Genomic DNA, 24,011 nt, shown 5'->3' with positions numbered 1-24,011 from the left:
GCTTCTCTCTTACACAAATAATTCTGCTCAATATCCACGAGAGGGTGATGGGCCAAAGAAAAGGACATAAGAAGCTGTGGGATGACCATAGTTCCATTTATTTAAAAGCTAATATTCAATGTAGTGGCACAACAAAGAAACTAGTTTGCTACTGTAAATTGTGTTTTTCATAGATAGCAGGATGAATCAGCCGTAACACATGGGTGATTTCATTCAACGGCACAAAATAGACTTCTCTCTGATAGCTAGGAGAACACTTGCTCTATTGAGGATGTGCAGGAACTCCCACTTCGGATTCGCCTCATGAGCTCCCTCAGTCGATTTCAGAGTTAAATCTAGCTGGATAGTCTACTTTCCAGGGAGGCAGGCAAATATTTAGTATAGCCAATTCATCCAAATTTGCTTTTTCTGTCAATAAGTAGGTTGAATAAGCCATAACATGTAAGATGTTGCAGTGGATCACTTACTGAATAAGCAACTCAGACCTCACCATGGAGAGTAGACTACTGGGTGAACAGACTATGCAAAATTGCTTGTCCGAATTTACTGTCACTGACAGACTGTCCAGATAGAAAAAGAACATAAAAAGATACATACTGTCGTCTACATTACAGCTTTGCAGATGTCTTTGAGAAGTAAGGCTTGCAGATGAGCCACTAAGTCAGCCATAGCTCTAACCTGATAAGTCTTGATAGCATCCATAATTTGAAGGCCTGCTTATCTATGGAGGGTGCAATGCAGTCTGCTAACCAGTTAAGACAATATACATTTGGCCAAGGCTATTCCCCAATCTATTGAGATCATATGAGACGAATAGTTAAGATGTCTGGTGATGAGGCCAAGTTCTTTGCTTGTAGTAAGCCATAGCCTGTTTGCAGTCCAAGGTATGAAGGGCTCTCTCACCTTCATGTATGCAAGGTTTCTGGAAGAATGCAGGTAGCATAATGGCTTAATATGGCAGCAGCAAAGAGTAAGAGCATACACCCAAACACATATGTAAAAGAAAGTCAGGAGGGGGTAACAGTAAACAAAAGAATGTCCACTGGTGAATATCCAATTTCAGAGGTTATTTATTCAAAAATACACAAAAGTGTTAGATGGAGCATAAGTCTTGATGGAAGAGAGATTGCCAAATTACATAGATGGATAAGAAAACCCCAAATCCTGACAAGAGCCATGCTTTGCTGTAGTGCTGTCTCAAATGTGGGGAGGGGGGTGCAACCATATATGTGAACACATCAAAAAGCTCAACTCAAAAAAAAGGCCAATACAGCTGGCAAAAATTTCAGGTGGACATCGAGGCCCATCCTGTTGTGGAAAAAATTGCATAAGCTGGATAATGAACTAAAGCCTGACATTCACTCTTTTCTGAATGAGGTTACTGTGACCAGGAATATTTTTTTCCATGTTAGAAACTTGAGTGAGACCATCTCCAACGGTTTTAAAGGTGGCATCATCAATTGTGCCAGGATCACATTTAGATCTCACGAAACGGGAGGTTTTACCAAATGATGGTTTAATATGCCACAAGTCTTTCATGAATTAACCCCAATGGATGAATGAAGATAAGCCTTGCCTCCTCATCAGTAAGATGATGAAACCAAGGGTAAGCCTATTTCAGAAAGCAAGAGCAGATAATTGATTAACTTTTGGTTCACATGCAAGTCTTATCACTGAGTGTTCAACATCCAAACTGTCAATCTGAGGGAGGGAAGATTCAGATGAAACAGACTCACCAGGGCTACACTGGAGCTAAGTGGATCAGATAGGCTGATCCTTCAGTAATTTTTGCATCATTCTGGGTTTTCCAATCAGTGGAAGAGAGTAAACAAGATCTGCATTCCAAATTAGCAGAAAAGTAACCTAAGCAGATCAGAGTTTGCGGGAAAGAAACAAAACAAAAAAAACCCAAACAGTTTCTAGTTTTCTGTTTTGTTTGGATGCAAACAGGACAGCTGTTGGAAATCCCTAGAGACTGAATGTTGTGTTGGCTGTGACTTGCTGAAGGAACCATTCATGTGCACCAAAGATTCTGCTGAGATGATCTGCCAACATGTTGGAGATTATAGAAAGGTAGGCCACTTGCAGTACAGCATGATATCTATATGCCCATTCCCATATTTTAGTTGCTTCTTGGCACAGAGTCCAAGATCCTGTGCCTCCTTATTTGTTCAGGTAGAACATGGTGACTTGACTGTCTATTTGGACGAGAATGTTTTTTCTTTGAAGGAGATGAGTGAAAGTGGTTGGAGTGTACTTTTATCACTCAACTCGAGAATGATTTGAAACTGTTTCTCCAGGAATGACCATGTCCCTTGAGTTTGAGATAGGCCTTTGTGGGCCTCCCCACCAACTTTGTGTGTAGGTATCCGTTACTAAGGTTACTTGACAAGTCGCAATGTTGAGACTTCCTATACAATGAAGGGGTCCAGCCACCAATTCCTGCTTCCTTTCTATTGAAATCTCTGCTTTGGTTGTTAGGGGCTGAATAGGCTGTGCAAGTGGTCAGCGAGTCTGTCGACTGCTGCTGCCATGTGACAAAGAACAACCAGTACTTTGCTAGCAGAGGACTGATCTGAACTCAGTCTACAAACCAATGCCTACAGAGAGTTTGAGCTTGATTTGAAGAAAGGAAAACCCTCTTCTGCAAAGAATCTATCCACTCTCCAATGAATTTAATTTTCTGGAATGGAATCGGGGTCAATTTCTCAAAATTCATAAGGAAGCCCTTATTTCAAGCCCAGTGACTTCCTTATTTCAAGACAGTTGTCCAGGTAAGGAAAGATCTGGATGCCCTGACACACAGATGTACTACTTCTACATCTAGGCATTTGATGAAGACTCTCTAAGCAACTGAGAAGACAAAGTACAGCACTTTGTATTGATGAGAACAATCCACCATAAAATGCAGATATTGCCAAAGGGAGAGTGGATGGGGATGCGAGCATAGGCATCTTTTAGATCCAGATTGCATATTCCCTCCTTTTTGTAGATGAAGGGGAGGATTGTGTGGAGAGAATTCAATTTTGAATTTTCCCCAGAACATATGCTTATTCAGGCTTCTTAAATCCAGAAATGGTCTCAGTTCCCCAGATTTCTTGGGGATGAAGAAATAGCAGAACCCCTGGCCATGTAAATGAGGAGGAACTGGTTCTATTGCTTGCTGTTTGAAAAGCAATTCCACATCCAAGAGGAATTGTGTTGAGTAAGAGAGATCTGGATTGAAAGCTGAATGGTGAGGAAATGTAAGAAGCTGGGAGAAATGCAAGCGGTATCCAGACTCCACAATATTGAGAACCCAGCAGTCTGTGGTTCTCTTGCACCATTCTTTTAGGTAGTGGTAGATTCTCCCCCTACCAAATGGATGGTTGCTGGGTCTGAAGAGCAATAAAAAAAACCTTGTCCCAGGTTTGGTCTGGGCCTGTTGCGCTGCTTTAGGTTGACGTCGTTCATATTGGCGAGAGCGAGGCAGAAGATGCTGTGGCAGAAGTAGGGAACAGCATCTGGTAGCGCTGGAATTGCCAAAAGGGGTCTCTTTGGATATAAGGTCTTTTGAAAGCATAGAATGTTTGCCTTGCAGAAGACTGCTGTTCTGGGCCCGGGGAGAAGGACTGCCCCACCAAACTTTGTTCTTTACTCTGAGCTACTGTTTCTCTCTGCTTCACTCCTAACAGATCACTACAGAGGCAGAAAACATCTGGCAATTTTTTGTGGACATTCTCCTATAGGATACTGGCTCTCAACCAAGCCAAAAAGCAAGCCGTAGTAGAGTTAGAGGAGAAGCATGAAGCGGTACCGAATGCCTCAGACAGATCAAAGATGGCATTCATATACACTATTCTGTATCCAGCAACAATTCCATTCTCATAAGCCAGAAAAAATAGCTTCAGATTTTGGATACAGTCATGTTAAGTACTGAACCATATTAAATTGATAAGCAGAGAGTCAGATGATGTGATGTGAGCAGAAGGACATGTTTCTTTTGCTCCAAGGCCCTACTCCTCAAATCTAGTGACATTGTGCCTTTAAAAATCTAAAGAGAGATAGGAAAAAGAAAACCACAGTGGGAGAATGAGTCTGTTCAGGTGAACTGCTTTTACATGAATTTGGAGGCCGGATGACAGGAAAACCAGTGTGCAAAGAAAAAAGGCAGACTGGTGCCTAAAATGGCTGACAGTGTGAAAAATTTCCCATCACAGACTGCAGGTAATGACAGTTTCGGTGATGTTGCTACCACGATTCTCACCAGCCATGGATGTTAGCATAAATCCATGGAGATTTGACATGTTGCATTCATTAACTTAATACAAAGCAGATCATGGAGGTCAAGTCGCACTTTACCAGCGTGGATTAATGGGTGCAGGCCTTAGAACAAGAGACTGTGGTGGTAAAGGCTGCGGCGGCTAAAATGGAACTAAAAGTTGAAGACCTAGAGATGAAGAATCAGTTTTACCAGAAGGTATTCCCGATCATGATCTCGGAGAAACTCTGGAAGCTTTGCTACCAAAGGCATTGGATCTGCCTGACACAATCTGAGCCCTGTCGATTAAATGCACTGGTTGAGAGGCAGGCAGGGCAAAACAAATCCATAACTGTGATCACAAAATGTTTTAATTTCTCCCATAAAGATGAAATTATGAGGTGATACTGGCATGTTGGATGGCTAGAATATAAAAGTACCTAGATACTGCTTTTTTATTCAGCCGCGGTTTCAGCCTGCTGCAAGGCTTTTGCTCCAATTTGTTCTAAAACTGGTTGACCATCACATATATATTGTCCTTCAATTTCCAGTGAAACCAAGAGTGTCATACCAAAATACTTTGTACCTTTTTGAGTCTCCCAGCGAAGCACAGGTGTTTTCATCTTGTTTGAAACTTTAATAAAAAATGATTTAAACATAAAATCGATGAGCAGTGATCTGTGCATTATGCATGGACCAATAAAACATCGTTTTGGCAAAACTGACCAGTAGTCTGGGATCTTTGCCTGGTGCATATTTGAATATATTTATTTTCTTTGCCCTGTTAAGAACAGATTCTACCACTACTGATTGTTGAAAGTATCTGTACTATTCCAAAGCCTGGGGATTTTGAACTCTGTACTTAAGATCAAGTTTCCTGCTACAGAAGCACAGGAAATGGGATTTTCCCCACATACTGCAAGTCTTGCAGGATATGATGAGTCGGGATTATTACTGCATCCACTGGAGCTTCCAGAACCTAGAAGACATAAGACAGCTACACGAGAGTCTCTGCCCTTACATGAAAGAGTTTTTCCTAATTGTCCAGAGCCTGCAGTAGGATAAGGTCTTCCAAGAGAGATAAGTGTTTTGGGGGTGGGGGGGGGGGGCACCAGAGGGAATTCTCATCAATCATTCTTCAGAGCCTAGAAGTGAAGGAAACACTGATCCAGGACTCCAAAGATAAAGCTGGTGACTGAGGAGTGACTCTTGGCTGCCTCGCAGAAGAGAACTGCCAGTGGGGGTTCTGATGGAGAATTCACGTGTACTGGGGATGCTGGGACGCCTTCTCATGGAAGTAAAAATGACATCTCAGAAAGAAAATATGTTGAATAGTATTTTTTTTTATCCTTAGCCACTAATGAAGTAAAGAAATTTTTCACCAACTCCACTACTTGGTCAAGTGGCTGATGTAGTATAGCTTCTTCTGAAACTAGAATGAAATGCTGCACATCTTTTCGGTTTTGCAGAATTTGAAATGGAGGCCGACTGAAATTAAGAAGCACCAGAAAGCAAATAGAATCACGTGTCTAGACTCAGATCCTATGATAATTTCATTGGCCCGTCTGCACCAGTGAAAAACTTGCTTTGACCAGCATATAGTACGATGAATCATTTCTTCCAATAGCTTAATATGCAACGGTGTTGATCTATGTTCCAAGATTCAATGCAGCGAAGACTTTTGTCAATGTAACCTTGTGTTTGGATTGCGCTAATGAAGTCTTGCATATCAACAGTGTTGAAAAGAGTCAATGGTGCTGCTGCACCCATGCCTCTGTGGTGCCCAGTGATCCTTTTCTCTGATACTTGGCTATATTTACTTGACCCAGAGGATTTGGCCCATTCTACCGACAGGGGAGATATTTTAGAGGAGCTGGTGCTCAAATCTATTGCTGGTAAAGCAGATGAGTCTGCACTTCAGGAAAAGGACTTACTGTAGCTTCTGTGTGACATACATTTCTTTCATTTTCTGAGCACTGGATCGTTGCATTTGCAGGGACATCCATCCACAATTGAAACAGTTTGTTTGGTTGTGGTCTGGACTAGGCAGCGGTAACAGAGTTAGTGTCCATCCATAACTGACATATTCCTGCCACAGGCATAGAATCTTTAAATCCACTTATTGGAATGTCTTCCAAGAAGAAAGTCACAACAAAAAATCATCTTTTATTTGTTTTGGAAAAATGCTGTTTGAGGGGTTGCTGAGACAGTAAGGCAATTTTAAAAAGTTAAGTTCTGACATTTCTTTAAGAAAAAAAAAAAAAAAAAAAGAGAGAGAGAGAAGAGCTACTCAGATGAAAAAAGACCAAAGGGGTTCACAAGAAAACACCCGAGCAAAAGCTTTACTAGGAGAGAGGGAGAGGGAGAGGGAGAGAGAGATCTATACAATGCTGCTGGATGATGGAAAAACAAGGCTATGGGACCTGATGCAGTACATTCCAGAAATCTGAAGGATCTATGTGCCGACTGTACTGCCGACAGCATTGTTCAACTTATCACTTTAAACTGAAGAGTCTGAAATACATTACTGCTCCACAAGGGTACAAACAAAGAGGAGGCAGAAAACTGTTACTTTAACATTAGTGATAGGAAAGATAAAGAACAGGGAGGCACCTTGATATTAGTGGGCAATGGCACTATGTGCAACATGGTTTCACAAGAGGATGAGCTCACCAATCAAACAACTGATTTCTTTGATGAAGTAACTAGTAGGATCAAGGGTACAATAGATGTGGCCTGGATTTCAGTAAAGTCTTAAACATTGTTCCAAACAGAAGACTTATAAGCAAGCTAAATAATCTGGCAGCTGGAATGAAAATTATAAAATGAGTGAAAAAATAGTTGAGCTACAGCACTCAAGTAGTAGTCAATGGGGTTGAAACTGGTAAAGGGAAAATGACTAGTAGATTCCACAAGGATCAATGCTAGGCTCAGTTCTCTTCAATATCTTTATAAGTGATATTGGGAAAGGGTTAGAAGCAAATGCATGCCTATTTGTAGATGATAGGAATATTTTCAACACAACTGTCTTACCAGAGGCAGCAAATAAGATGATTTAAAAAATGGAAAACTAAAGTCATAACATCTATGCGTTACTCAAAAAAAAAAAACAAAAAAAAAAAAAACCACCACACATTTGGAATGCGAAAATCCAAGAGCCAAATACCTTTCTGGAGAACAAGAATTAGCAGTCATCAAACAAGAAAGGGAGTGGTGTATAATTTTTAATGTCAGTGTGAGAATGTAATTGGGAAAGCTAATAGTATACCCTAGTAGAAAGAGGGCAGTAGTATTACTTCTCTACAGGGCACATCACCTTGATTTTAATTTAGAAAGGCAATTTATAAGATGTAACTAAACTTGAGAACTGTATTCAGCTTTGGGGACTAAATCTACAAAAGGCCATTGACAAGGTAGAATCAGTTAATAAAAGGGCAGCCAAAATAGTGCATGAACTGCACTGTAAACCATACAGAGAGAGAATGAATGAGCTAAAGACGTACTCTCTAGAATAAAGAAGGAAAAAAAGATATCATACAAAACATTAAAATATCTAGGTGGCTTCAAATAAAATACTATAAGAAAGCATTTTTTATAGAATGAACCGTTCAAAGAAAACAAAAAAGAGGTCATCATATGAAGCTGAAGTGAGAGAAGTTACAAAGGAATATGAATAAATACTTTTTCAGGAGTGGTGGACTTCCAGAAGAGTTTATAGGAGCCACAACAGCAGAATTACAGCATTGGATGGTCCAGTGGTTCTCAACCCAGTTGGGTTTTCAGGATATCTTGAACAAATATGCATGCAATAGATTTGCATACTATGGAAGCATTGCATGCAGATCTCTCATATACATGTTTATTGGGGTCAGCCTAAAACCAGACTGGCTGGATGTGCCCCGGGAGAGATACAAAGGGACATTAATGGCAGAGGGAGGGAGAAGATCATAGATCAAGTAAGACCTGCATGCAAGTGCAAATGGGCACACTGGGTGGACCAAATGATCCTTTTCTACCATCATCATCTATGTTTCTATGTGTGCATACATTAGAGACTTGGAATATGCAAATTTATAGCATGCATATTCACTGTAATATTCTGAAAACTCAATTGGTTGTGGGGTCACTTAGGGCAGACGAGAATTACTGCGCTAGATTCTTCATGAGATTTATCACTTACTCTCTGGACATTATTCCTAACTGAAGGGGAAAAAACTGGGTTTATGAGATTGCTATGCCTGTGTGTATTCCCTCCCAATAACTTTGGTGTCTGGCATCCTAGCCAAATTTTTATGACATTAACTGACAAAAGGAGTGGTTTTTTTTATTTTCTATTCACACATCCCAGAAGTAGGCTCCTTGTTCAATAGGACCCAGTGCTAAGGCCAATAAAAACCAAAACCATTTCTTTAGTTCTGGATGGAATTTCTTTTTTTTATTCTAAAATATTTAAAAGGCTTTTTTGTAAATAAATAAAATAAAAAGTAAAAACACTTGTTTTCCACAGCCTATTCTTAAGCACATTTCTGAAGTCCATGTTCAGGTGTTCATGCAGTATTATTCACTGTTAAACATGTGTGATGCTTGCAGAAGGTTCAGATCAGAGATAACACAGCAGCCCAGTTTCCCAAGATTCACGATGACAACATTAAATATGAGCAGCTTTAAATACCCAAATCCTTTACCCATTAATCAACAAAGCAAAAAAAAAAAAAAGAGTCTATCTTAATTATTTTGTTCATTTTAACTGTCAATTAAGTTTCCCTAAAATCCTGCAACTTCCATTTTAAAATATCAGAGCTCAGCAGCAGTGCTCCACATGGTTGTGCAGGAGACCCCCCTCTGTCCCTTGGCGACATCATGATTCCCATTATGCCATGGAGGCAAAGCCTACCTAGTTTCCAGAGAAGGCTGTCCCAGCCATTATACAATAGAAATGCTTACCACCTGGTTCAATGGCACACTTGTACAGAGTTTCAGAATAAACTATCATCCATGCCTCTCTCAGCCAAAGAACTATTGCTATGATGGCTGAACTAAATGACAGCGATTTAAAATTAAAGAAAAAAAAAACTTTGGGTAGCTGTGAACAAAAGCATGTCACCAGCAGAGGCTGGTTCCAATTAAGCTGAAAGTCCAAAAGGAGGCCAAAACATCCAAAGATAAAAAAAAAAAGCCTACATACCTCATTTGTTTGTTATTCATCACACTATCATTTAATGTCAAATATGGAGAAATGTGACATACTTTGTTTTGGAGGAGAGGGAAACAGAGGCACTGATGCACAACAGATAATATAACAGCTGCTTTTGGAGAGTATCAATGACATTTGTTTTGATTCAGGGACCTCTTTTCTCATGATTCTTTAGATATCAGTTCTGCATTCGACACTTTGAACCACAACATACCAATATCAGAAAGACAGTTCAGAAGTATCTCAGGTACCATTAAAACATGGTTTACATCCTCACTCACTGATAAACATCAATGGGTGAAAATAGCTAATGACAATTCTTCCTGGTTTCCAATCACTAAAGGTGTTCTACAAGGCTCGGCTCTATTTGCTGTTTCATTTAATATCTATTTGGATCGTCTGTCGTCTTCCATCCACCATCCCAAGGTGGATATTCAATTTTTTTTTTTCAATCACATCATCCTGGTCAATTACTCAATTTGTTTTCCTATATCCTTTTTCTGTCAGAACTTGGCTCAATCACAAAAGATTCTCTCTAAATCTCAACAAAACAGATCATGGTCCTAGGACACTCTATACCTTTTCCTATCCCTCTCTCCCTGCAATTACATTCACAAACCACAAATTCACAAAATGTTGTTCAGTCATATCATAAACTACATTTATTCCACCATCTTAAACCTCTGCTAGGAGCTTGCATACCTCACCTTATCCAGAGGCCAGAGGAGTTTAGCCACCAGGCACCCTTGAAGCCACCCCAGTATAGGACCATCAGAGCACGAGGGTTTTTCAAAAGGCAGTGTCCAGTGGTGAACTGCCGCCGGGACACCAAAGCCACACATCTGTGTGTCAGATTTTTGACTGAGAATGGGCAGAAAAAGGAAATGGAAAACATCTACTCCTTCCCAGGTTTCAACGCCCATCAGTGGTCCGACGGATAAACACATCATATATACCAGTTCACCACAGTACCAAAATGAAAGTATAGAACTGGAGGTCTCCCTTAGTCCTCCGACTAGACTACCCCCTCCCAATCTCTCTGTCCCAACAAATAGACAAAGTGGGGAGAATTTAAATCTACCCTCTTGTTCTATGAGTGCATCCATGCTTGTAATCCAGCAGCCTGGCGTGCAGCAACTTCTAATAGTGGGCGCTGGAAGTATATAAGATAATATTGATCTCAATCTAATGTTGATGTCTGACCTTAGGAAAGTCGGTTCCAGTACCAAAATCAGTGTCCTTTCCAAAAAGATCTGAGACTGCAGATGTAACTGCTATTCCTGGAACCGGTGACATTTCTTTAAAGGATATTTGGCAGATTGAGGTTCGGATTGAGTCTAACCTTTCAAAGACATTAACTTAACTATGTCAATTTACTTCTGACACCTCTAATAAGATTCAAGAGGTGGATTCTAGGGTGGACTCTCTGTAAACTAATTTTAATGCTTAATCTTCTATTATTTTTGGTGTCCAGTTGTCCTTAGCTGCTGGTATTAAAGAGTCTTGAGTATCCATTTGAAATGTGAATCCTTACAGAATAGCTTAGGTCTAATATGTTTGGTGAACTTTCCTTGGTCTCAATTAATTTCTGGTGAGGAACTGTTTAAAAAAAATGAGGCTGAAATACTTAAATTTTCCTCAGATAAAAATTGTCTAGTTCATTTCATACACCAGATAAAAAGCAAATACTGAGCAGATCTTTCCCTGTTTTTGCGAACATCCAATGATAATATTACCACCAGATCTACATTTGTTTCTTTTGCCTTGATTAAGGATAAGAAATATTCTTTAATACTTCAAATATAAAAATTCTTTATTTTATGGTTACAAGGTCCAGGTTTTTCCTGATATTTCAAATGAAATCCAGATTAAGAGAAGGCAGTTTCTCCAATTAAAATCTCAAAGTTCTTCAATAGGTGCTTCCTTCTTTTAGAAATTTCCCACTAAGGGCCTCATTTTCCAAGGAGTTACCGCATGTGTTAATTCCACAAACCGCGCTAACAGCAGTTAACGTGGTTTGCGAATGCAAATTTTTAATTTCGTATTCAGGGGCGGGGCAAATGTAAAGTAGGGAGGATTTATCGTGTGCTGCAAAACAGCCGCACTGTTAGCGCGGCTCCTAACGCGGCCAATAACTACACCTCTTTCATTTGCGTAACGTTGTGTGCTACAGGCCGGTAAGAGTTTATCGCGGTTCACGATGTCTCCTGACAGAGAGGAGAGAGAGAGAGAGAGAAAGAAAGAGAGAGAGAGACAGCCTTGCCATAGTGCCTCCTCCTTAGACAGGTATTTGTATCCCTATGGGAGGCCCACCTAGTAACTCGAAGTGAGGTTTAAGTATTAGTGGCCCCTAACCCCCTACACTTTAACATTCAACGTGAGACGTACGAACAGAACAGTGGTCTCTTGTGAAGATTTGATGACCTACGGAGTGAGGAAACTCACTCCAAGATGAGATTTGTGCTATGTTCTCTCCACCTAGCTTGTTGTTACCCAGATAGAGAGTCCATCAAGCTAGGTGGAGAGAACATTGCACAAATCTCATCTTGGAGTGAGTTTCCTCACTCCGTAGGTCATCAAATCTTCACAAGAGACCACTGTTCTGTTCGTACATCTCACGTTGAATGTGAAAGTGGCCCCTAACCCCCCTACACTAATACGTAAACCTCACCTCGCGTTACTAGGTCTCTCTCTCTCTCTCTCCCCCCGAGCCTGCATCATACTGAAACAGGCCTGTCAGGAGACATCGTGAACCGCGATATACTGGCAATGTAGCCCAAATTGGGCTAATAGTGCAACTTGCGATAACAGCCTTTCGCATAGCTGATAGTGCAATTCGCAATACACATGCTTATTAGCATAAGGTACACCCCTTTGTGGTATCGCATGCGATACCAATGCGATATTGGAAAATGAGGCCCTAAGTGTATAATTACTTACCAGGGTCACAAATTTATATTTGTTAACCCAATTCATTTAGAAACTTTTATTCAGGATAAATCTGTTTAGTTTTAATGGATATTGTGTTTTGACTGGAGGTAATTCTTTGATTGTTAATTAACCTCAATCGATTATTGCAAGCTCTTTACATGGGTCTTCCACACACTATCAAACCACTTCAGTTAATACAAAATGCCGCAGCGAGACTCCTCACAAACATGATCACATTACTCCAGTCCTTCAAACTGGTTTCCAATAGATTCCCAGATAAAAGTAATAACTAGTGCTATTAGTTCACAATTTGTTACATCATGTTCGCTCTCCATGGATCAATAGCACCATAAAAATGTGTGTTCCAACCAGGTCCCTTCGGTCTGCCTCTCAGTCACTTCTCTAAATTCAGTCCTTATGTTTAGCTAGACTATCCTCTACCTGCGAAAAACTCTCCCCCTTGCAGGTTCCTCATTTTGGAATTCACTGCCATTACACATAAGGTCCCTAACTAATAAAAGAAATTTCAAATTGCTTTAAAAAAATCTATTTTCTGCGGCATTTTCCTTGCCTCTCACAACCTGTCAAGCTACCACTCAGTAAGTCATGCTCTCTTGTTGTATCCAGACATAGTGCTTCGAGTATAGATTTACTTCTTGGGTAATAATAATCTTGACAGCAACTTAAATGATTAGGCAATGAATGAATTTTAATAGCTGTCTGCCATTTGTGTATTGTTTTTATTTTATATATAAAACAATTATTTTGTGTTTGCAAATGCTGTTACCGCCCTGAACACTGGAGGGGTGGGATACAAATAATTTTAAATAAATGGTGAGATATAGAAAATACATGATTAATATAGTATAGGAGAACAAAGCCACTGACACAGAGCAGAGAATGCAGTGGTATTAGTGGCTATATTCCCTATAAATACTAAAAAGACATCCAAGCAAGAAATTGTGCTCTTGTAAAACGAATCCCTTATACAAAGGGCATGTGGCATTACTTAGTGTCAGGGTTTAGTTTAGAAAGTTTAAAAAATGCCTGAAATATGAAATTGTACTACCCATCAGGGATTATTGGTCAATTACTAGGAATTCAGGAATTGCATAATAGTTTAGTGCTTCTACAATAAAGATCCAGGCTGAAGAGAGACCTCAGAACTCTTGCTCAACACATTAGCTATGGTGAGATGCACCTAGTGGTCAGTGCCTGAAAACCCTACTGGCTCTTATTGGAGACTCCAACAGTTTGAAATCTAAACTGGTAAGCTTTAAGACTAATGGGCATCTGGGGCTAAAGAAATGAGAAATTGACTAAACTCATGGATAATACCACTTTACACTGCTCAGGCAACTGTCACAAGCTCAAGAAAGGGGAAGAAAAACGTCATGAGGGCAAAGAATGGTGCAAATCATTCCCAAACATACCATTAAACAGAGGTGAAAACATGGAGGACAACAATGTACATCAAAATCCCATTTCAAGCAAAGTAAGCTAAAGAAAAATTGACCGGGGTGGGAAGGTCTCAAATGCCTGGAGTTCAGGTTATAACATCAACAGTCTAAGAGGTCGATGCCCGAAAAAGTACTACATTGTACAAAAGCTACTTGAATGTGCTTTAAGGATAAATAGTGTACATTATCCCACTTGATGTGCACTTTAGTGCTTTGGCCTCAAACTATTCCCAGGGAAGATAAACTGCTAAAGTCTATGCACTTGTCCATACAGTGTCACTTGCAGTTTCTGATTTTGTCCTTGTTCATTGGGAACCAGTACTAAGAGAAGTGCCAATACAAATCTCAGATTTTGAGCATCCAAAACAGGTAAGCAATATACAAATATGGATATATCCAGCTATTTTTCTAAACAAACATGCATGCAACGATGCACAGGCATTCTTAAATAAACAAAGTGTTCCATAATGTGGCCTGAAATGCAGTTACCAGGTGGGTAATATTTATTGAGATAAGACATTTGTTTGTTGAGACTAACTTATCCCAATAAATTTAAATCACTATGGCAAAACAGCAACTTTTAAATTTTGCCCACTTAAAGACATTTTCCCTGGATAAAAGTTTTAGTTTTGCCTTTTATTTTCTCAGCAGAGAATTAAATGTAATAGTCATGCCTTTTACCAGCAGGTAATTTTGACATTTCAGTCAGGGGTCTGGTCCATTTATTACCTTTCAATTACAACAAACTTGCTACTTGTGGCTATCACACCATCACATCTGAGCTATCTTACACTCCTACGCAGCAGACACCACAAACTGCCAGCATCTGTCAATTTTAGCTCACAGATATAAAGGATCAGCAGAGAATCTCCATACATGACCCTCTGCCCTTTTATAACCCATGTTATCCCCTCTTGCTGCAGCAGTTTCCTCTGAGTTGGAGGGAGGCAAGAAGTCCCTTTAGAAGCCGACTGATGCTGCCAGTCAATCAGCAACAACTGCTGGTACAACAGCAGAGCTTAGATATCCTTTTCCTTTAGGAAATACAAGCATGGCCCCAAAGTTCATCCAACCGTCTCCGTCATTATATTAGCAGACTCTTAAAATAACAAAAATTGCTGCTAAGTTAATTATTTTAAAGAACCAAAACTATGAATTCAACTTTCATGCAGCAAAACAATTATGAAAGCAGGTGATTACAGCAGTGTTCCTTTTCTGAGGGACTAAGACCTCAAAAGGTACAGTTTATTTTTAATTTTCCAAAACTAATGATTTTTCATCTACATGAGAGAGTAGGTTCTGAGAATTCTGCTTAGCAAAAAATATGCTTTAAAGAAACAATGCCATATACCTACTCAATATTGGTGAAGTGTGTATTCTTACAGTACACACTATATAAATGTATTTTTTTAAAAAGTATAAAAGGGAGAAAATGAATGTACTATCAGAAGAAATAGCCTTTTTAGATGAATGTATATAGCATATTGTTTTCAAGGTAGATGTCAACCTTTAAAACTCATATTCGAAAGGGAGTCTCCAAACTTGTTATATCCAGGAAGCTCAGTAGGATCTGGCTTGGCTAGTACCTGGATGGGGGACCACCAGAGAAGACTGGGTGCTGTGCCTGCAGAAGGTACTGGCAAACCTCTGCAGTATTCTGGCAGAGAGAAAAGGCCACAGGCACCATGGTGGAGCCAAGATCACTCAACACCCTGAAATGGGCAGAAAGAGGATAGGAAAAACAATTGTATTAGTATGGTTATTTTGTACAACAGAATCATTTTCATGTGCAATATAACCTAAAAAGTCAAAAACTGGGCTTTTGTGAACATTTCCTAACAATGCTAATCATAAATATATGGTCTGTTATCAAATTCAGGGTCCTGTGTACTAAGCATTTTTCCCATAGATATATAATGGGGAAAAAACACTTTAATATATAGCACCCCTGAATTTGCAGTTATGAGATCGATTTTATAAATCCTACATCCTGATGAGTCAACAAAGATTAAAACCTTTTGGCATAGCACTATTTTTGAGACCCCAAGAGAAAAGTAAACTTTAACACTATGATTAATCTCAATCTCATCTCTTAATAGGAACAGTGTAGTTGGGGAGAGGATTATAGTATTAGATGAAATGTTTTGACTGTGTAAATTGGCAGCTCATAGCTTCTGAGCCTGAGCAAAGCTAGCTGTGTTAGGTTTGTTTTATAGTGCTACCTTTCCTATTTTATGGTACTGCAAGCTTGCCAGCTCAGGAATTTCAATGACTGGGGCTGTTTTGGTTTTTTTTCCAAAGATTTAATGGAAATGAGAAACCTGTACTAAAATATCCATTTTCTTTTTTTTTTTTACTAACTTATTTTCATACCAGTGATGCCTAATATAGTGCTATCATGATCATTAAGGCAACAATGCCTCCTAGAAATAAATTAAGAAAAAAAATAGTTGTTAAAATGAATTCATCACTTCTCTCCCAAAAAAGTAATTTTTAAAATGTTTAAAAATTCTCCAGCTTAGTCCAGCTGAAACCTGAGGCTGTCATACTTTTGAGAATGTTATGCTCTCAGTGTTTCTCCTCATCCTATAGGATGAACAGAAAGGAACTCATATTCCATATATGTTAGCAAGTGAGCAACAGACTGGCAAAATCTAAGACGTGCATCACCTGTGTTTCAATTGGATTTGCAAAATAATTTTGAGTAAAATGGGGTATCTATTATTCATCCTGGTGACGCTTAGTGAAAAATCACAATTCACAGGGACGGTAAATGGCGCAAGCTCAGACATATGGCCATTTTATAACATGCACCACATATGTGCACATGATATAAAATAGCCTAAGCATGTGTTCATACGAACCTATTTTAAGCTTCAGCACGCTCAGCAGCATTAGTCAGCTTACAGTTGCACAACTGCCTATATTTTAAAACAAACGCACATCCAGCTGAGGACCAGTTTCACCAGTTCATCCAATGTTCTCCAAAACTTGCTGATACAGCCTACACTCCCCTCAGACCCCTCAAAACATGTTTGCATTTTTGTTTTTTAATTTACACCTCCATTGCAGAAGTAAAGTTACGCGGCACTGGACCTGGGCATGCACCCAGACGCATAGGTACTTGCATACACATCTCTTGGCCCCACCCACATCTTGTCCCTTTTTCTTCCGATGAGAGATGTGCACATCTGCCCACTTTATAAAATAGGGTGGCCACACACTTGTGCTACAAGCGCTTCCATCTCCCGATTCTGGCATGCGATTCAGCTTTTAAAATTCACTTCTAAGACTTTTTCCCCAGTCTGTGCCTAAAGGAGAAAAAAAAAAAGGTTTTGTACATCAGGCCTTTAAAGCCAGATGTACTAAGCTATTTCCATATAGGAGTCCATTTACTAAGCTGTATTAAAACTGTCACGTAACGCCATGTTATTGCAGTAATTACAAAATAATATGTAAAGTGCCAGAGCATGCAAATTAACAAAAAGTTACCTACAGCTCTGAAGGTGTAATTAAGTTTTTGCATTAATACACCATACCTATGCTATGTAACACATCCAGTTTCCCCAGAGTAATAGATAATGAAGCAATTTGCATAGTTTTGCATCTTCTTTCTTCATCATAAATATCATTAAAATTAATGCAAGTGCATTAATGCTTGCATTAGTTCTAGCGCACTTCAATAGATAAGGTTCCACAGACAAAATGCTAAAAATTAAATTTAGTATATCTAGGATTTACAGATTATTTTTTATGAGTTTAATGTATTGTTAAAAACATAAAATATCATGGATATTTTATACTTAAATACCATTAACACTGCAATGCTTTTGTTCCAACATTTACAATTTTGAAAAAGCCATTTGAACAGAAAAACACTTTAAAAAAATTAGATTAAAGCAACAATGTCAATTTCAGCAGTTAAATCAAAATCATTAGGCTCCACCTATGAGCTGTATTTAATTTTTTAGGAATTTACAATTTAAGTTTTCAAAACACTTCCCACTCAGCTATTCCCACCACTAGGAATCTATTAAAAGCAAGATGCTGCTGTACCAAATTTCATCTGAACCCAGTGCAGGCACCAAACATATGCATACAAAGTATAAGAATAACACAAAGAGAAGATTTTTCAAAGTATAACACTTAGTGCAAAAATTTTAAATGTTTAGAATGTGTACAGGCATGAGGATGTATTTGGTACTAAAAAAGGAGGGAAATGTAAAAAGAAAATCCACTGCATCAAGAAACAGCCAAGTTGATATTCTGAATAGCGTTCACAAGTACTGCTTGGTGCTTTAAAGGAGGCAGGCAGGCAGCAAAGTAATTATTATTCAGGATCAACATATAAATGCTTTGACTTCTACCAGCATCTATTTTTTAAAAAGCAAACAAAACATTCAATGATAAATTGAAGTAAAATGGTTAAAAAATGTAAAAAAGAAAATAGCAACAACAACATATGTCACCAGGGACAAGTGCGCAGCCCCAGACAATATATATCTTTAAAAAACTGGAAAACTTTGGGATTTAAGTGAAAATTGCATGAAGTTTGTAATATCTCCAACTACAACATGCTGCAAAATTATGAGGTAGCATTAAGCAAAGTTAGTAGATGTTCTATGAGCTAAAATGTTTGGTTGCATCAACAGATATGATTCATAACTTGTTTATGTACATCCTACATATCAGTAAGTCATAATATACCATTTACTTATGTGTTTTTCCTCCAAAGTGTATGTTTGAATTCAAATTTGATAGCAAATCTCTTAAAGAGAACTCATTCTACATAAACCGAATATTGAAATAGAGTGCCATAAAACTTATTTCCAGTTTGTTTTGTTTTTTTTGGAAACTGCTACAGTAACAATAATGTTGGTACAAGTATTTCACTGAGTTACCTAAACAAACTGCTTAAAAAGTTGATTATGAGGCAATGGTTATTTACCGAGGTGCTATTGGCATCGGGTCACAAAGATAGCACATCATTCCGCTAAAAAATAAACAAAACAAAAAACACTCCAATAAAAATATTCACCTAACAAATGAGACAACAAACATTTCACATATCTGTACGAAAATAAAGCTGCTTCCCCCAATACATTTATGAAAACAAAGTTTTAAAAGTCATAAAGTTTGCATATATACACTTATTCATAGAGCGCTTCTAACCCCCATACCAAATAATTCCCGCTTGGATCACAGAGTTGAGAAGGAAACAGGACAAACCTGGGCTCGAACTTCCAAAGGAAGCCTAGAAAAGAAAGAAGTCAATCAATATCTGACATAAAAGATAGCGCAATTTATTAAAGAGCGAAGTTGATAAGATGTGCGGAGAAACCCCGAGCTTATTTTATACTTTTTTTTTTAGTTACCACCGACGAATGACACGAAAGAAAAGACAGGTAAATGAAAATAAATGCAAACGGAGATCATCTGCTATGCCTCGGAACGCTACCATCCTCCCCTTTTCAGTACACATCAGCTAAGAGATCTCGGGAGCAAGCAGCCCTCGAGAAAAGAAAATCAAATCAAACAAACAAACCCAACATAAAATGACTTAAGTGACGCCGGCGGGCGCTGCTCCATCAGCGCAAGGGCTCACACAGGCAAGGAGGATGGAGGGAGTTGCGCCGGTGCAAGGGGAGCGCAGACAGCGCCGGCCGCGGAGCTGCAGTTTTCTAGCACTAATAATCAGAGCTGATCCTGCTCCCTGCTTACCCCCTCTCACGGCCCGCCGGGCAAAGCAGCCCATTTCTCGGTGCCCCGGGACAACAGCCCGGCCACCCCGCTCCCCTGCCCTCCCCGGGAACTCTCCTCTCTTCTGCCCAGCCCGGCCCTGGCGGCCACTGTGGGCAAATATGCGAGCCGCGGCCTACTCCCGCAGGATCCCGCCCCCCGCTCCAACACCGCTGCCGGCCGCCACGGTCTCCCTGCCGCTCTCCGGCCCGGCCTTGCCGCCAAGGGGGGCCATCCTCCGCGACACCGGAGGGTATTCGGCCGGACCCGGTCTCCCAGGGAGACGGAATCCCCCGACTCAAGTCCGCCGCTTCTACCCGGTTTTCCTCCTTACCTCCGCCATATTGGTACCTTTAGGCGAACGAGCAGCAACTGCGCCAAGTACCCGGATGAGGCAGCTGAGCCAATAGCAGGCCGGCGGGGACCTGTGAGGGAAGGGGTGGGGGGACAGAAGGTGTCCGCCGACCCAGCAGAGGTGGGCTCTGGTGACAGGAGCCTCCGGGGAGCCGAAAGAGGCCCGATCTCTAGGAATCAGCATTCCATTCCTGCTCTCTTCTGCGGGCTTGCAATGGGATCACGGAAAATCCCCACAGTGAGGCTCAGTTTTGCCACAGCTGCTGATTGCTGATGCCACTGACAGCTACCAAAGGCTTCGGTTAGTGTCACCGACTTACCAGACAGATGTAAAAAAACTTCCCGACATCTTAAAGGGTGTGGAGGAAGTGTAACTTACAAAAATTGATAACTTTTTTTCTCATCACATTTCGATTTTTTTTTTTTTTTTGTAATCTTTTTACTTTATCTAGAACAATATTCTGCCCTCTACCACACGTACTGAATTTACTTTCCCCAAAATTAAGAATTTTTTCATTTTTTGATACGGGCAAATTGGTTTCCCCTCATTTTGTGGCAGGCAGCAGAATCTTTTGCACGTTGGACCCAAGGATATTTTTTACTTCATCAAAATCTAACTAAACTGACCGCTTTTATCTGCCATATTCCTTCCATCGCTACATTATTTCCTGTGTCTTGCAGCCTAATGCTTTTGAACAGTTACACATCGCATGAAAACTTTTTCTCCTCCTGTAAATGATAATGTATTTTTATTGTTAACTTTTCTGCTAATGTAAATCCCCTTCCTTCAGTGACCGAATGGATATTTGATGATAAACAAAGATGTTACCAATTATACTGGCAAGTAGGGTGGTTCAAATTAACACTTAGTGGGATGTTTTAAATCCCAAGGGCACACAAATTTATTTCTTCAGGGCTGCTCCGACTAGCCATTCACTCCCAGGCTGACTCTTATCTTGGGGGGAATCCTTTTTATAGGGGGAAGCTGTCACTTATGGCCCAGATGATGAAAGAAGTGTGCATGCTGTACTTTAAGTGCTTCCCATAAGGTGAGAGGCTTTAAAAATTAGGCAAGACCAGATATGGGTATTAAAATAAAGGTTACTGATTAATAAAGTTAAATAAAGTCCATTTGTCCAAATTGATGAGTTTACATCTGACTAGTTACAGGATTCTTTCTGTGTAGACAGGTGTCCTTCTTACAGACCTCTGTGAAGAGCTCATGGTGATTTTAAATGTGCATAATTCTCTCAGTGACTGTCCTGTGGAATCCTAATGAGAGGTTTCCCTTTAACTGCAAAAATCCTGTCTTTACAGATCTTTCCGGTGGATTACTTGGATGGAAATCCAGATGGGATTTCCTTCTTTTCTCCTTTCTTCCTTTGGTTATACTGTTCTTTATTCCTTAGCTGTTACTTCAGGTGAATTCTCTTGTGGAAAAATCTGGGGACCAGGTTATTAATCCAGACTGCAATCCCAGTGGGGAAGGGGATCCAAAAACTTCCCCACTACTCTTAAATTCCAAAAATGTTTTAAATCTTAATCTGGTTAGCCTCTCTACTGTCACAATCTCTTGCAGCAGGATTCATCACTGGTCCTTGCCTGCCTAGAAAGTAGAGTAGGCTCACAGGTCTTTGGTCCCCTGAAAAGAGCCCCTTTAAACATAGAAACAATGGCAGAAAAGGACCAAATGGTCCATCCAGTCTGCCCAGTAAGCTTATGGTAGTTTGTGCTGTGCCGTGTAGGTTACCCCATGCTTATCTGTTTCCCAGACCATAAACGACAGGTCCCTCGTTGGTTGCTGTTTGAATTCAATTCCCTGTTGCCCCTGTGCTTCCCCGTATGCATATCGCGGCAAACCCCTCCTCAGCTCCAATCTCAGAGTACCTACCATTCAGTCTCGGAAAAATTATGCCCATATGGGAAATATGTGCGTAAATATATCCGCATTTCAGGCAGGCAAGTTTAGAACAGGCCATTTCCGTGGGTGAAAGAACTGTTTACCCATGACAATAGCTTTGATAAATTACCTTCTAAATTCTAACTGGTAGATTTAAAAACCCCATACATGCTCCAAAACCAGGAGGAGGCATGCGCATGACTCAGTGTGGCGCATGCTGCGCGGATTTTAAAACCCTCGAGAATACATGCGCATCTCCCACCCCGTGCACAATCCATAAAGCTAGAAAAGGGGTGGGGGCATGGGTGGGGTCCGGGCAGGGCATGGACAAGTTATGAGCGGGACAGGTCTGTAAAATGGAACCTGCGCGCAAGTAATTTCGTGCACAAGCGCGCGCCGGGGTCCCCTACACATAACTTTACTTCTGCTATGGACGGCGTGTAAGTCATGTAACAAAAAAAAAATTGAATAGTCAGCGGGGTTTTAAGGGTCGGGGCTAATAGGGTAAAAGGGAGGCAAGTTAGCTAGGGGGATTAGGAAGTCCTCTGCTTTACTGATCGAACTGGGAAAAAGGACTATTGCATTGGCGCACGTAGCTACTAAAATTCCCCCAGTTACATACTCGAGGCGGCATTTGTGCGCACGTACATGCATCAGTATAAAATCGTGCACACATGTATGTGCATATAGCACACACGCATGTTAAAAAAATCACCATGTCCATTTTGTGTGCGCTGGCAAACGTGTACACATGTGCGCCTATGCACGGGTCTTAAGATTCACCTCTAAGACGGCAACTTTCAAATGTGTGCATGGGCACGCATACGCGCATGTATGTCGGCCAAGCGCCCAGGGATGTGAGGATTTTATAACTTACGGTACGCCCGCAAGTTATAAAATAGCTTGGGCACGCGCACAAGAGTGCCCCGTTTTAAACTTGCACACGCCCATCTGCATAAATCGGGTTTTGTCCGCATAAGTCAGGGAATTTTAAAACCGGCAAGCGTCCAGCAGTTCACCCAGGGTATGGCTAGGTCCTCAAGACCCCCCTGGTTTAATAGCCTGCACTCCCCCTCCCCCCCCCCCCCAGTTAACCCAGACCCCTCAAACCCTTGTGAGATGCCTGAAACTGGTTTTATTTAGACTTACACTTTGGCGATAGCAGAAGTAAAGTTACGTGGCACTGGACCTGGGCGCGTGTAAATATTTATGTGCACATCTCTTTGCCCCGCCCTGAAATGTCCATGCTCTGTCTCTATCATGCTCCTTTTGGAGACCGAGTGAGATGTGTGCACCACGGGAGATGTGGGTGCATCTGGGCAACTTTTAAAATATGGCGGGCGCACATAAGCCCTACATGCACCTCACGATTTTGGTGCCTGCCAGGCTTTTAAAATTCATTTTTAAGTGTAGGACTACAAATCAAGGCAAAAAGCCATTTTGTTTTTGTGGATTTATAGCTGATATATGACGCCGAGGCTAAAGTGAACAATTTTAATAATGTTTTAAATAAAATATTTACCCCAAAAGATATCAGGCTTAAAAGTCTATCTCAGTGTAAATTATAAAGACCTTCTGGTAGGGATTGCACTATGAAGTAGCTCTTCTAAAAGAAAACTCCTTTGGGCAAGGCCAGGAGGCACTACCAGAGTATGGAAAAAAAATACATGTTTACTCCGCAGCTGCTCTCTCTAACTGAACCCCCTGAGTTTAACATGGCTAACCTAAATAACACTGAGTCATCCAATCAGAACCTCCAGGTAGGAGGGACTGAATGATATGGATGGCTCCCTTTCTAAGTGTGTGCTGAAGACAAGGATAGTGGCATCTAGTAGTCAGATAGGAAGGATCTGCCACATAACCTTTTTTTGGGAGTGGAGGAAGGCTTCTTCCCCACTACACCACCTTTAGGATCTTGTTAACTATTTTGAGGGGATAGTGGCAAGTATACCAAACAGTGAGAGGACCAAAGCAGCAACCATACAAAAAAAAAATTCAAAACAATTAACATAAGAACATAAGATATGCCATACTGGGACAGACCAAGAGTCCATTAAGCCCAGAATCCTGTCTCTGCTAGTGGCCAATCCAAGTCACAAGTACCTGGCAAGTACTTAAACATTAACTAGATCCCATGCTACTAATGCTGGCAACAAGCAGTGGCTATTTCCTTTTGATTAATAACAGTTTATG

At 40.4% G+C, this 24,011-nt stretch overlaps 1 protein-coding gene across 1 annotated transcript in view; it reads right to left on the bottom strand.

Annotated features, from left to right (window-relative positions):
* MIER3 (MIER family member 3) overlaps positions 1-20,167 on the bottom strand; it is a 131,290-nt gene extending 111,123 nt beyond the window's left edge. The window contains 2 exon segments of the mRNA XM_029576834.1: positions 19,055-19,079; positions 19,899-20,167. Coding sequence (XP_029432694.1) covers positions 19,055-19,079; positions 19,899-20,102 — 229 coding nt within the window. The 5' untranslated portion in view covers positions 20,103-20,167.
* Between the last annotated feature and the right edge of the window lie 3,844 nt (positions 20,168-24,011).

The sequence above is a fragment of the Rhinatrema bivittatum genome, chromosome 1, assembly GCF_901001135.1.
Source record: "Rhinatrema bivittatum chromosome 1, aRhiBiv1.1, whole genome shotgun sequence".
Taxonomy (NCBI): domain Eukaryota; kingdom Metazoa; phylum Chordata; class Amphibia; order Gymnophiona; family Rhinatrematidae; genus Rhinatrema; species Rhinatrema bivittatum.
Note: the sequence above shows the minus strand (reverse complement) of the source record. Positions and strands in the feature narration are given on the sequence as shown.